Raw genomic sequence first — 13,126 nt, forward strand, 5'->3', positions numbered from 1 at the left:
CTCCAGTAGAAAATCGCATCTCTTTTTCTTCACTGTCTAATCTTTCCTCTCTCCCTCTCTCTCTTTTTGCCCCGTGTGTTGTATGTCCTTGTGTTCCTTTCTTTCGCTCTCCTCTTTCTTTCCTTTTGCTTCTCAAAGGGCATGATGAAGCTGCTCCCTGTGCAGTTTTGAAAAGTGTGGATAGTTTTAGCTTTCTGCAGCACCCTGTGCATCAAAGAAGCTTAGAGATCCTGCAGAGATGCAAAGAGGAGAAGCACAGTAAGGATGCCAAATACAAAAACTCCTCCTCTACACCTTTCAGACCATAACCTGGGAAACTTGGGATAAGGGATGAGGCCGACCAACATCGACTTAACTGCACTGTACCGCAGCTCCAAAATATAATGAAGCAAGCGAATGGGAACTGCACTTTTTAAAAATGTTGCTCATCATTCACAACCCCTATGTAAAACAAAAAGACATGTTTTTATTTTCTAAGTCGTAAAATACGGCCAGTGCGAGGTGGCCAACAATACTATAATACTCTATTTACACGTCGTGACCTAAATATTAACCACATATTAGCGGTATTGTTATTACCCATAACAGTTAGAGATGCTACCTTAGTAGAAGCATTAAAGCACCATCTTAAAACTCAATTGCCTTTAAGTAGACCCCTTTTTAGAACAGTCGATCTGCCGCTTCTCTTTTCTGCTCTGCCCCCCTCTCCTGCGTGGAGAGGTTATCAGGTGGCCACGTATCAGTTTCCATGGAGTATGTGCTAGCTGTTACCCACATCTGCGTCCCTCCCCAGGTTTCTCATTGTTCCAATAGGCTTGAGTTTTTACTTGCCCGGATGTGGGTTCAGATCCGAGGATGTCGTTGTGGTGTGTGAAGCCCTTTGAGGCACTTGTGCTTAAGGGTTATGCAAAAAAATGTTGATGGTTAGTGCTTAGCGCTCGTGCCTCACAACGAGAAGGTTCTGGGTTCGATTCCCGAGCTCGGGGTCTTTCTGTGTGGAGTTTGCATGTTCTCCTCGTGACTGCGTGGGTTCTTTCTGGATACTGCGGCTTCCTCCCACCTCCAAAGACATGCACCTGGGGATAGGTTAATTGGCGACTCTAAATTGGCCCTACTGTGTAAACGTGAGTGTGAATGTCGTCTATCTGTATTGGCCCTGCAATGAGGTGGCGACTTGTCCAGTGTGTACCCCGTCTTCCGCCTGAGTGCAGCTAGGATAGGATCCAGACCACCCGCGGCCCCGAAAGAGACATGTGGTAGAAAATGGATGGATGGATGGATGATTGATTGATTATAAAACTAACATCAAGGAACTACTTTTAGCGGCGCTGTGATTACAGAGAGGATAAAAGGAGAGCTTATGCAGCTGTTGACATACTGAGCCGGTGAGCTGCTGCATCGCCTCTAAGTTGGTGAAAGTTAATTCTAAGATTATAAATAATATTACTGTAGTAGAAGGTTGTGGCCATAAACCTAGCAGTTGGTCAACTTTGACATTCAACTTAGATCAGATGGCAAGAATGATGGCTTTTCGTTTTTTTGTTGATTTGTTTGTTACTTGTGTGAAAGTTTTAATTGATTATTCTTCTAAATGGGAAATGTTAAACATCCCATCAAACGGTATCCCTGTTAAAGCAGACATTGTACAGTAAGTGCTCGTTGTATTATGTTCGTAGTTTGTATTTCTTGTTTGTATCACTCAGCTTCTAAAACTTGTAGTTCATCCTCCTTATATTCAGGCTCAAAATTATAAGGTTCTGGATCATCGTTTCTCCCAAAGTAATTGTCTTTGTCTCTCTGATGCGTCTGTAAAATGAATACGCCGTCGTAGGCTTGAAATGAGCAATATATGTGAATACTGCATGTTATTATTATTGTGGCTGTTACTACATTACATATATACTTACAGTGTGTGCATAAAACGTTGGTGAAAGTTTTTTAGAGCGCTTTGTAGGCGAATAGAGCGATTCCCATTACATTCATTGTTTGCTGACTCTTGCTGGAATATATTTACAAGATAGAATGCATTAAAAAAACAAAAACATATGTGTGCTTTTCTCACATAAGGATTGTGAATGATGGACAAAAATCCAAAAAAAGTGCAGTTCCCCTTTAATGACAAAACTTTATTTAATTTTTTGTCATTTTTGTCTACAAGCCCTCATATTTTGTTGGATTAGACAAGATGCTTGTTGGTCTCTCCTTCTGTCTTCCTTCTCTGCCTTGCATTACATACCTAAACTTTTTTCTCTGCATGGTGTTGATAGGCATGCTTCAGCCACCATTACGCTAAATATGTGCACTGGTAGTACAGAGATGCATGTTGCTAGTGCTTTGTCAAGACACAGTAATAACATTGCATTTATATCCACGTTGGCCTTGGGTGTAGTCGCTTGTCCATCGCAGCACAGAATCAAGTCCCATTGTTGCACTTACTAATATACAGTACATGCTGGTAATGTTGATTGAAGACTGACAGTTAGGACACGTACAGTGCATCCGGAAAGTATTCACAGCGCTTCACTTGTTCCTCATTTTGTTATGTTATAGCCTTATTCCCAAATGGAATACATTTATGTTTGTCCTCAAAACTCTGCAGGCAATACCCCACATTGACAATGTAAGAAGTTTTTTTTTTTAAAAACCAATTTTGCCAATGTATTAATAATAAAAAACAAAATCACATGCACATAAGTATTCACAATTCACATTATTTGCTCAGCACTTTGTTGATGCACCTTTGGCAGCAGTTACAGCCTCAACTATTTTTGTACAGAGACATCCTGGATAAAAACCAATGCTTCCATTCCAACCTGATGGAGCTAGAGAAGTGCTGCAAAGAGGAATGGGCAAAACCACCCACAAATATGTGTGCCAAGCTTGTGGCATCGTATTCAAAAAGACTTGAGGCTGTAATTGCAGCCACAGTTGCATCAACAAAGTATTAAGCAAAGGCTTGTTTTTGTTTTTCATTTTTAATAAATTGGCAATATTGTTTAAAAAAACGTTTTCACATTGTCATAGTGTGGTATTTGAGGACAAAAAAGAATATATTCCATTTTGGAATAGGGTTGTAACATAACAAAATGTAGAATAGGTGAAGCACTGTGAAGACTTTCCGGATGCACTGTATATATACCACCAATGTACTTATATACTAGGGGTGTAACGGTACATGTATTCATATTCTGATTTTCAAGTGTTTTTTTTCCTTATCAAATGTTCAGGACAGGAAGTGTTTACTCTGTAATCAGATACAAAGGGTCAAAAAAGACCAAGTTTTGTTTGTTTGTTTATTAAAATTCCCAGCCGCTATTTTTCCTGGGGTATAACATTTCAAAAATGTTTTTATACATGTACAACATTTTAAGCAAAAAGAAATACACAAATTCATAGAGCACAAATAACACCACATTCAAAATAAAACACCTCCGCATAATTACATACAATTGTTATAACTATAAAATCACACAACAGCCACAAAAATACAATATTGTTTACAAAACAAAAGGTACACATATTTGCACACAGTCCAATTGAAAACTCAAAACAGACTGAAGAGAAAATAATATTATTTATGTATAAATGTATAACGTCTTAATCTTTAAAAAAAGTTAATGAACTTATTCCTATGATCAAAAATTAAGGAAGTGAATATTAAGTCACCATTGCTCTATACTGCAACGTCTTCTGCACTGTTAGTTCGACAGCGATAATAAAAATAGACTTTCTGTTGACAGACGCATTGAATGTTGATGAGTGTCTCTGAAGTATTTGCCATGCAGGGCACCTCCACAAGCCTGGGGAGTGTGCAAGACCAAGGCAATGCCTGAAAGCGTGCGGAACAACCCTACAAGCGTAAAGCCGAGCCTTTGGCTTGCGATAGTGCTAAGAAGACATCCACAGGGGTGTCCAATCACAGCTCGTGGGGTCATTTGTGGACCATGTAGAAATAAAATAAACAATAAAAAAAATATAATGTAATGACAACGCTAAACTGTGAAATGGTGATCCTCATAACTAATAAAAACACAAATATTTGTCTTAAAGTACATGTTAAAAAATGTTTCGCCTTTCAAAGCTGGGACTATGAATGCTGCATTTTAAGAACCTATATTTCTTTAAAAAAACACTCACACTGTCACACTTTTACTGTTGCATTGTTTGATTTGCAGTTGTACAATAGTATCTCGGCTTACGGGTTTAATTTATACTCTGATGGATGCCAACACAGCATTCTGTACCTCCCCTAAAAAAAAACAATGTCAATCTGTAACAGGCTTTTTAATAGGAAAAAGTAACTTTTTTTTTTACAATGAATATTGAATAAAAAACAATACAATATAATGTACTACAAGCAGTACAGTAGTTATTTCAAGTAATGTAATCATAATGTGGTTTCCTTCTTTAATATCATAAATATCATCCACTTCTTCTTTCTTTGTTGCCGTCAGTGGACAAACAAAGTTATGTCATGTTGATTAAAAGGCTGATGCTAGCGAGCGAGGCATTGAATGTTTTGTTTGGATCTCACGGGGTTCACTGTGACACTCGCTACGCCAACAGGCAGTGGGAAGGCTCGTAACCCAAATTTTTGCGATCAACCGAAAGGAAAAAAACAAAAAAAATCCCACAAAATACAAATTAATGTATTTATAAATAAATAATCTAAACTGTAAATATATATTTTTTGTAGAGTCTCTTATCCCAAAAAATGCGTAAGCTGTGATGACCGTAAGCCGAGGTACCACAGTATATCTTATTTATTATTTTTTGGCTACGTGCTTTTACGTTTTGTGTTTTGTGTACACTTACTGTACGATGAATGAACCAAACCGTGACCTTACAAGTCGGTAAGCGATTCATATGGCCCCATTCCTGGGTGGATCTCGCGTAAGAGGAAGGGGGTTTATCGTTTTGCATTGCAGTCTTCGGAAAATGATGGAACATAGCAACGGACGACGTGGTCAAAGTTGTAATTGCCACAAAACACATTTTAAGATATTCAACACTCTACTGCCATCTGGCGGCTGAAGTGGATAATGCACGCCCCAAATCCGTCACGTTTCATGTGTCAGGTAAACCGCGACGACTGGGGCCATATGAATCCCCTTTCTACTGTGTATACAGTTCAATATTCAGTTTCGTTACACCCCTATTATATACAGTGCGACATATATATATATATATAGGTTTGGGTTCTCACATGTCACTTTCATGCGTCAGTCTTTTTGTTTTTATCATGCTAAAATGTGTTTGTGTCTTTTCTTTGTTTTGTGCCGTCCTGCAGCTCCCGATGAGAGTGAAAATGTACAAATTGACGAAACTGAAAACGGTATAGCTTTATTAGCCATCTGATAGATTATTTTTTAGTTAGGATAGCACACTGTAGTTTTGTGATTTTGCATCCCCTTTTTCTTGCTGGATAAAAAAAAAAAAAATCCCTGCTGTAATTGTGACCTTATCACCACACTGCCATCACACTTAAGTATACTTTTTAATGCACCGTTCAATTCACCTTTTTTTTACATTTTAACATTTTCAATTCTAAGAACATTAACTACATGCCAACACAATGCTGTTTTTGAGATGATTAACGTAACAAAAGCACAAATAAATGTTGATCGTCCATATTTTGACACTAACAAGAGTAACTTGTTTTAACCTCCACAGGGCCTTTTCATTCAGTGATAAATCACTTGCACTGAAAAGGCTTGTAACACACTAATAACACTCAAATGTCTGTTTTGTAACGACTTACAGCACCAGTCAAACGTTTGGACACATTTTCTCTTGCAATGCCGTGAGAAGCCGGTGTTCAGACTTTTTGACTGGTACAGTAGATTTTGAATGATGTGACGCTCACACAATCTTGTCTGTTGGCGACCAGGTGTGAGCAGAAGGAGTCCTCGTTCACCGTTGTCAGACCTTCAGGGGAGCAACACCATCAATGAGAAATCTCCTCGGTAAGTGCTTTTTAGTGAGCATATCCAACCAACATCATGTTGTTTTTGTCTTCAATCACACTATTACACTCCTGCAACATTGATAATCAGACTGCATTTTGCAATCAATCAATCACAGTTTATCTATATAGCCTTGAATCACAAGTGACTCAATGGGCTTCACAAACCCCAACGACATCCCCTGATCTGAACCCACATTTTTCTTGGAAATGCGCAGAATTACTACAGTAAATATATTAGAATATGGTGTAAAAGTAATTTAATTATTATAGAAATATTTATTTAAAGGAGTTGAATTCAGACTAAAAGACCAATTAAGGATGTTTTTGCAGTTCATTTGCACACCAATAGGTGCCAATCATTACTTTTAAATTTCTCAAATGTTTTATTTATTTTATTTTTTTATTATTTTTTTATCGATTAAGAATCTTTATACGTAGGGATGTCCGATAATCGCTTTTTGCCGATATCCGATATTCTGATATTGTCCAACTCTTTAATTACCGATACTGATATCAACCAATACCGATATATACGTGGAATTAACACATTATTATGCCTAATTTGGACAACCAGGTATGGTGAAGATAAGGTCCTTTTTTAAAAAATTAATAAAATAAGATAAATACATTTAAAAAAAAATCTTGAATAAAAAAGAAAGTAAAACAATATAAAAACAGTTACATAGAAACTAGTAATTAATGAAAATGAGTAAAATTAACTGTTAAAGGTTAGTACTATTAGTGGACCAGCAGCACGCACAATCATGTGTGCTTACGGACTGTATCCCTTGCAGACTGTATTGATATATATTGATATATAATATTAGTAACAGAAAGAAACAACCCTTTTATGTGAATGAGTGTGAATGAGTGTAAATGGGAGAGGGAGGTTTTTTGGGTTGGTGCACTAATTGTAAGTGTATCTTGTGTTTTTTATGTTGATTTAATAAAAAATAAAAATAAAAAATAAAAATTATACCGATAATTAAAAAAACGATACCGATAATTTCATCTCTAGTTATAAGTAATAATCACGATTCATGCGATTTTAATTTTAATTTTTTTTTTTTTAACTCCCCTAATTTATAATTCATTGCAAGTAGCTGAATATGTTTATGCAGTGGCATAGTCAATGAGCAAGACTGCATGACATTTATACTGTATTTCCTTCATGCATGTCCTACAATAAAATATTATTTTCCATGTATGATCACACCTTTGGGTATTGAGACGGAAGTGAGCTGCTGTCAAGATGAGATGAGACCATAAACTGCATGTGCTGTGACCCGCTGAGACTCGGCTCCGACACTCCCCTCATTAGCTTTCGAGCGTGAGATTAGCAGTGCACGACCATGACTTGTCGCAAGCCAAGACCGCTTTTGTTCGACACACTCAGTGGGTGTTAAATCCCCCCTTAATGTGATTTGCAACCTCTGCGCCGCTTTGTCTCCTTTTCTTGCGCTCGCACCCTCATCTCGTCAAATTAATCGAGCAGCTGCTTCCTCAGTGATGTAAAGTCACAGCTATGTATTGGAGCGAGGTGCTCAGGGTGTGATAAATATTAGGTCCCGGCAGGGTGCTTGTCAGCTGCACGGCGCAGCACTCACTGTATTGCTTTATGGAGCTCCTGTGGAGCCCATGGGGTCAACCGTCAACACAACAGCCATATTTTACACCACCCTTTGCACGAGGCGATGATCAACTGGGGGGAAATTCTGCCTTAGATTTTAGGATGGATGTAATCGGATGAATAGTGCTTAGTTTTTATTCCATATTGCAATGTTCAGTTCTGTGATGATACTCTGAAGGATGCAGAAACTACACAATGTCTTAACAGCTGAAAGTGATGCTTCTGCACAGGGGACAGCTTGTTACACACGGACAACTGGAGGCTTGACAAGTCACATGATTCATAATCACGCAGGTTGCCATGGCTGGAAGCATGTACACGGGCCTGCTGGGATTTTGGATGCGACAGGATAAATCACTACACTTGCTGTGTTAGTTTTGTATCTACTACGTGACCACGTACTTGCCAACCTTGAGACCTCCGAATTCGGGAGATGGGCGGTGGGCATACCCTTTCCCCTTCGAGCTTTTCTGAATGAAATGAAATTCTTTTTTCCAATCATTTTGGAACTTGCAAGCGTATTTCTTCTTCTTACTCGTCGTCGCCATGTCTCTTCTTCGTTCTTGTGCTTCGTCTCCTTCTTGTTGTGTGTGCAGTTGTGCACTGAGCTCCAAAAGCCGCAGGTGTTATTGTAGCGTCCCGGAAGAGTTAGTGCTGCAAGGGATTCTGGGTATTTGTTCTGTTGTGTTACGGTGCGGATGTTCTCCCGAAATGTGTTTGTCATTCTTGTTTGGTGTGGGTTTCCCATTGTGGCGCATATTAGTAACAGTGTTAAAGTTGTTTATACGGACACCCTCAGTGTGACATGTATGGATGTTGACCAAGTATGCCTTGCGTTAACATTATACAACGTGTCAGCATTTCTTGACATCTTTGAGTAAAGACCATTGTTAAACCCGTCCAACGCTACGTTATTGTGTGACTGGGCCGGTACGCTGTTTATATGGAGGTAAAGCGGACGCCTGGACAGCTGTTAAGGGGTAAAGGTTTCAGGTGAGAGAGGACGTTAAAGGCAGTGTCTTTAAGGCACGCCCCCAATATTGTTGTCCGGGTGGAAATCGGGAGAAATTCGGGAGAATGGTTGCCCCAGGAGATTTTTGGGAGGGGCAGTAAAATTCAGGAGTCTCCCCGGAAAATCGGGAGGGTTGGTAAGTATGCGTGACCAGCGAAAAAGAAACTATTTGAACATAAACAGAGATTTTCACTAAGGAAAATATGGTCTTGTAAAAGGAAAAACACTTTTTTGGTGAATTTTGCCCGTCATTACCAATCCCTATATGAGACTTAAACACACTGTGCATTCTAAATAGTCAGGAAAAACTGCTAGCAAGAGGAGGCTAACAATGCAGGTACATTGGAGCCTCGATTGACAAACTATTTTGGTTCTTTGATTGGTAAATAGTAAAGTTTGTATATTCGAGCAAATTTCTCCATAAGAAACCAACAAAGCACTCAAAATTCCATATTTTAGTAAAAGTTTGTACACTTTGAACAAAATATAAAGCGCTATACAGTACTTTATGTCACACAAACATAGGGGGGTGATGTATCAACTTTCTATTTGATAACAAAAGTCAAGACGACATCAACTAGCTGAACTGTCACACACACTGTCACTAGCCCTGTGGTGCACTCAGTTTGAAATCACACCACTCCTTAACTTCAACAAACAAGTTGCTACCGCGATTAGGAATAAAGAGTCAAATACGCTTTACTTTGTCAATGAATTATCTTGGCAAGCAGCTAATGAGAGGAGAAAAAGCCAGCGTCGACAACGCTGTGGATACTTCCTGAATGTTTCAAACCACACTTTGCTTGTCCCTTGCATCCTTTGGACTCATATCGCGCTAGAAAAAATAGAAAAATATTGGAAAAGGACTTAAGAACCACTTAAGAAACACTAAGTAGCACCGAGCACATTAGCTAACGACAGCACTGCTGAGCTGGCAATGAGCACCGGAAAGCGATCAGCCTGCTCTCAATTTCTGTGCTGCCAGGCACACAATGGATGGATCAAACTTTAGTGCACTGAGACAAACATATTTTTATTTGGTCTGGAGTGCGTAAATCCAAAAGTGCGTACAATGAGGGGTTAATTCAAGATACAAACTTTTCTGTTTACGAACCCTATTCAAGAACCAATGAAGTTCATAAATCGAGGTTCCACTGTAGCTGAAACTGCCTGACACTCAGCTTTCTAAAACTTGTAGCTGGCTGTGATGATAATGTAAATGAGGGATTTCTAATCACTGCCATGTTGGAATTCTTATTAATATTGATACTGTTGTTGATATTGTTCATTTTTGTTTTAACTACTTTTGCATTGTTTTGTGTCATGTTTGTGTGTCCTCTCAATTGCTCTGTTGATTGCTATTCTGAATGTTGCTGGGCTGGGTTTGGTTTTGGAATTGTATTATTATGGTATCATTGGGTATTATTTTGTTTAACCGATTAATAAAAAATAAAAATAAAACTTGTAGCTCATCCTCTGTATATTCAGGCTCAAAAAGAAGTTCTGGATCATCGTTTGTCCCAAAGTGGCAGTAAATACAGAACGTGCCTTCAATGCTGCTGCTGTTGTTGGCAGAATTAGTATTATCTGCTTGGTGCTCTGTGAAATCAATGTGCCCATTGTATAACACTAAGACTGTTTAATATTTTCTCCTTGATCGATCAATACATTTCTGACAATGTTAATCAAAACTGAGCGTTGTGGAGTTTTTTTAAAAGGTCTCAATGTATCACGGACTGTGCTCGTGTATCTAATATCAGCATTAACTCTGGCTTGGTGCAAAGCATTATATCATGTCAATATGTTAAAAACAAAAATGATAGGATTTGTATGAATGTTTTTTTTGATAGGGGTTCACCAGGCCCTGGCTGGAACGGGCGTGTTGGTCGTCAGCGCCGCTTATCATCCAGCAGCTCCACAGCTGACGAAGATGGCGTCTTTCTCAACTCCGCCAGCAGCAAACTTCTAGAGCGAGCCCATGACATCCTTATGTAAGCACACACTCCTTCTTTATTCTGCTGGATAGGGATGCACCTTCATGGCCAAAACAATAATCACGATTGTTTTTAATACATTGAAATCTTAATTAATGATAATGATTATTCATTATGCCAGGGGTGTCAAACTAGTTTATGGTGGCCCTCACTGGTCTGTTTGTAACAGTGAATGTAATGAATAATAAAACTGTTACACAATTTGCAAAGTCAACCTATTTTTTGGGCACCACACGATTCAATTTAATTCTAGGGGGAAACTATTAGATTCAGAATGGTTTCTCGATTCAAAACGATTTTTGATTCAAAATCAATACTTTTTAATAACATTGGGTGCCACTTCTATGATTAACTGCATTCCTCCATAAAATACATTAACAGCTGCAATGAATATATTATATATTATTTAAAAGAAAACTGGTTTTGTTTCGTACATTTCTACTCAAACATTTAACAAAGTAAAATACAAATAAGGCAAGTAAAGTAAATATGTACAGCAGATATGAGCATCTACATCAGGGGTGTCAAACTCAAATACAGAGTGGGCCAAAATTTAAAACTGAACAAAGCTGCGGGCCAAGGTTGAACAAATTAACCTTTTAATAGGGACCCAAACAAGTATTTCATTGAATATTGAACAAGCAAGGCTTATATAACTTTATAGTGACATGCAAAATCCAGTTTCAAATAATAATAATAATAATAATTAAAAAATATCAATGGCATATCAAATACAATTTAAATAAAAATTGAATGCCTCTTTTGTATTTGCAGCCTTCTGAGGTAAATATCAACATTAACTTTTTTCCACAGGCTAATAAATTTGAAAATAAAATAACAATGAATAAACCAACCATTCAGGACTTTAAACTGCTCAGTTTGCAACACACTGATCTAATCTGATGTGCGCAAGCCAGATACCTGCCATCTTTTCTTGGATGCTAGTTCATTAATGTCAGGGCTCAGGCTTTGAGCTGAGGCAACCTTCATTATCCAACCAAGGTGTTCATCAGTCATTATATCTCGTAGTCCAGTGGTCCCCAACCTTTTTGTAGCTGCGGACCGTTTTTATTTAATTTTTTTTTCATAAAGAAATACAATCATGTGTGCTTACGGACTGTATCCCTGCAGAATGTATTGATCTATATTGATATATAATGTATATATTGTGTTTTTTATGTTGATTTAATTAAAAATAAAAAAATCATATTTTTCTTGTTCGGCCCGGTTCCAATCTGTCCGCGGACCAGTACCGGGCCGCAGCCCGTTTTTCGGGGACCACTATCGTGGTCCAATCGGACCTCAGTCTTGGGGGCGTGCCTTAAAGGCACTGCCTTAATTTAACGTCCTCTACGAGCTGTCGTCACGTCCGCTTTTCATCCATTCTAACAACGTGCCGGCCCAGTCACAAGATATGTGCGGCTTCTGTACGCACACATACGTGAATTCAACGCATACTTTATCAACAGCGATACAGGTTACACTGAGGGTGCCCGTAAAAAAACAACTTTAACACTTTTAGAAATATACGCCACACTGTGAACCCACACTAAACAAGAATGACAAACACATTTCGGAAGAACTTCCGCACCGTAACACAACATAAACACAACAGAACAAATACCCAGAACCCTTTGCAGTACTAACTCTTCCGCCCCCCCAGTGACAATTGTAGATTGTCACTGAAGGCATCAAAACTATGAATGAACACATGTAGAGATATGTACTTAACAAAAAGAGGTAAAATAACTGAAATGTTTTATATTCTAGTTCCTTCAAAATAGCCACCCTTTGCTCTGATTACTGCTTTGCACACTCTTGGCATTCTCTAAATGAGCTTCAAGCACACCTGTGAAGTGAAAACCATTTCAGGTGACTACCTCTTAAAGCTCATCGAGAGAATGCCAAGAGTGTGCAAAAAAGTAACCATAGCAAAGGGTGGCTATTTTGAAGAAACTACAATATAAAACATGTTTTCAGTTGTTTCACCTTTTTTTGTTAAGTACATAACTCCACATGTGTTCATTCCTAGTTTTCATGCCTTCAGTGGCAATCTACAATGTAAATAGTCATGAAAATAAAGAAAACGCATTGAATGAAAATGTGTGTCCAAACTTTTGGCCTGTACTGTGTGTATATATATATATATATATATATATATATATATATATATATATATATATATATATATATATATATATATATATATATATATATATATATATATATATATATATATATATATATATATATATATATATATATATTTTTGGATTAAAAATAATAATATTAATGTTTTTTTCTAAATCGATTTAAAAAAAACATTTTAATCGATTATGTTTTTTGACACACCTACTATTTTTTTATGTTTTATTTGTCATGACCTGTCAGTCAGGTCACATCTTGTTTTATGTTTGTTGTTGTTCTATGTTTGAGTCTATTTCTGTTTCAGCAGTCTTGCCTTTTGTATACTTTCTTGTTGCTGGGTGCGGTAATTATTACACAGCGGTTTCTGCAATAAT

At 37.8% G+C, this 13,126-nt stretch overlaps 1 protein-coding gene across 8 annotated transcripts in view; it reads left to right on the forward strand.

Moving 5' to 3' along the window:
• myo9aa (myosin IXAa) overlaps positions 1-13,126 on the forward strand; it is a 220,808-nt gene that overhangs the window by 157,688 nt on the left and 49,994 nt on the right. For 4 of the 8 annotated variants that reach the window (XM_062032142.1, XM_062032150.1, XM_062032189.1 and 1 more), the window contains 4 exons: positions 139-258; positions 5,291-5,335; positions 5,891-5,966; positions 10,461-10,601. In XM_062032142.1, the coding sequence (XP_061888126.1) occupies positions 139-258; positions 5,291-5,335; positions 5,891-5,966; positions 10,461-10,601 (382 nt within the window). The remainder of the gene's footprint in view (positions 1-138; positions 259-5,290; positions 5,336-5,890; positions 5,967-10,460; positions 10,602-13,126) is intronic. The other 4 variants (XM_062032157.1, XM_062032197.1, XM_062032172.1 and 1 more) reach the window with 3 other exon arrangements.

This window comes from Entelurus aequoreus, linkage group LG02, assembly GCF_033978785.1.
Source record: "Entelurus aequoreus isolate RoL-2023_Sb linkage group LG02, RoL_Eaeq_v1.1, whole genome shotgun sequence".
NCBI lineage: Eukaryota > Metazoa > Chordata > Actinopteri > Syngnathiformes > Syngnathidae > Entelurus > Entelurus aequoreus.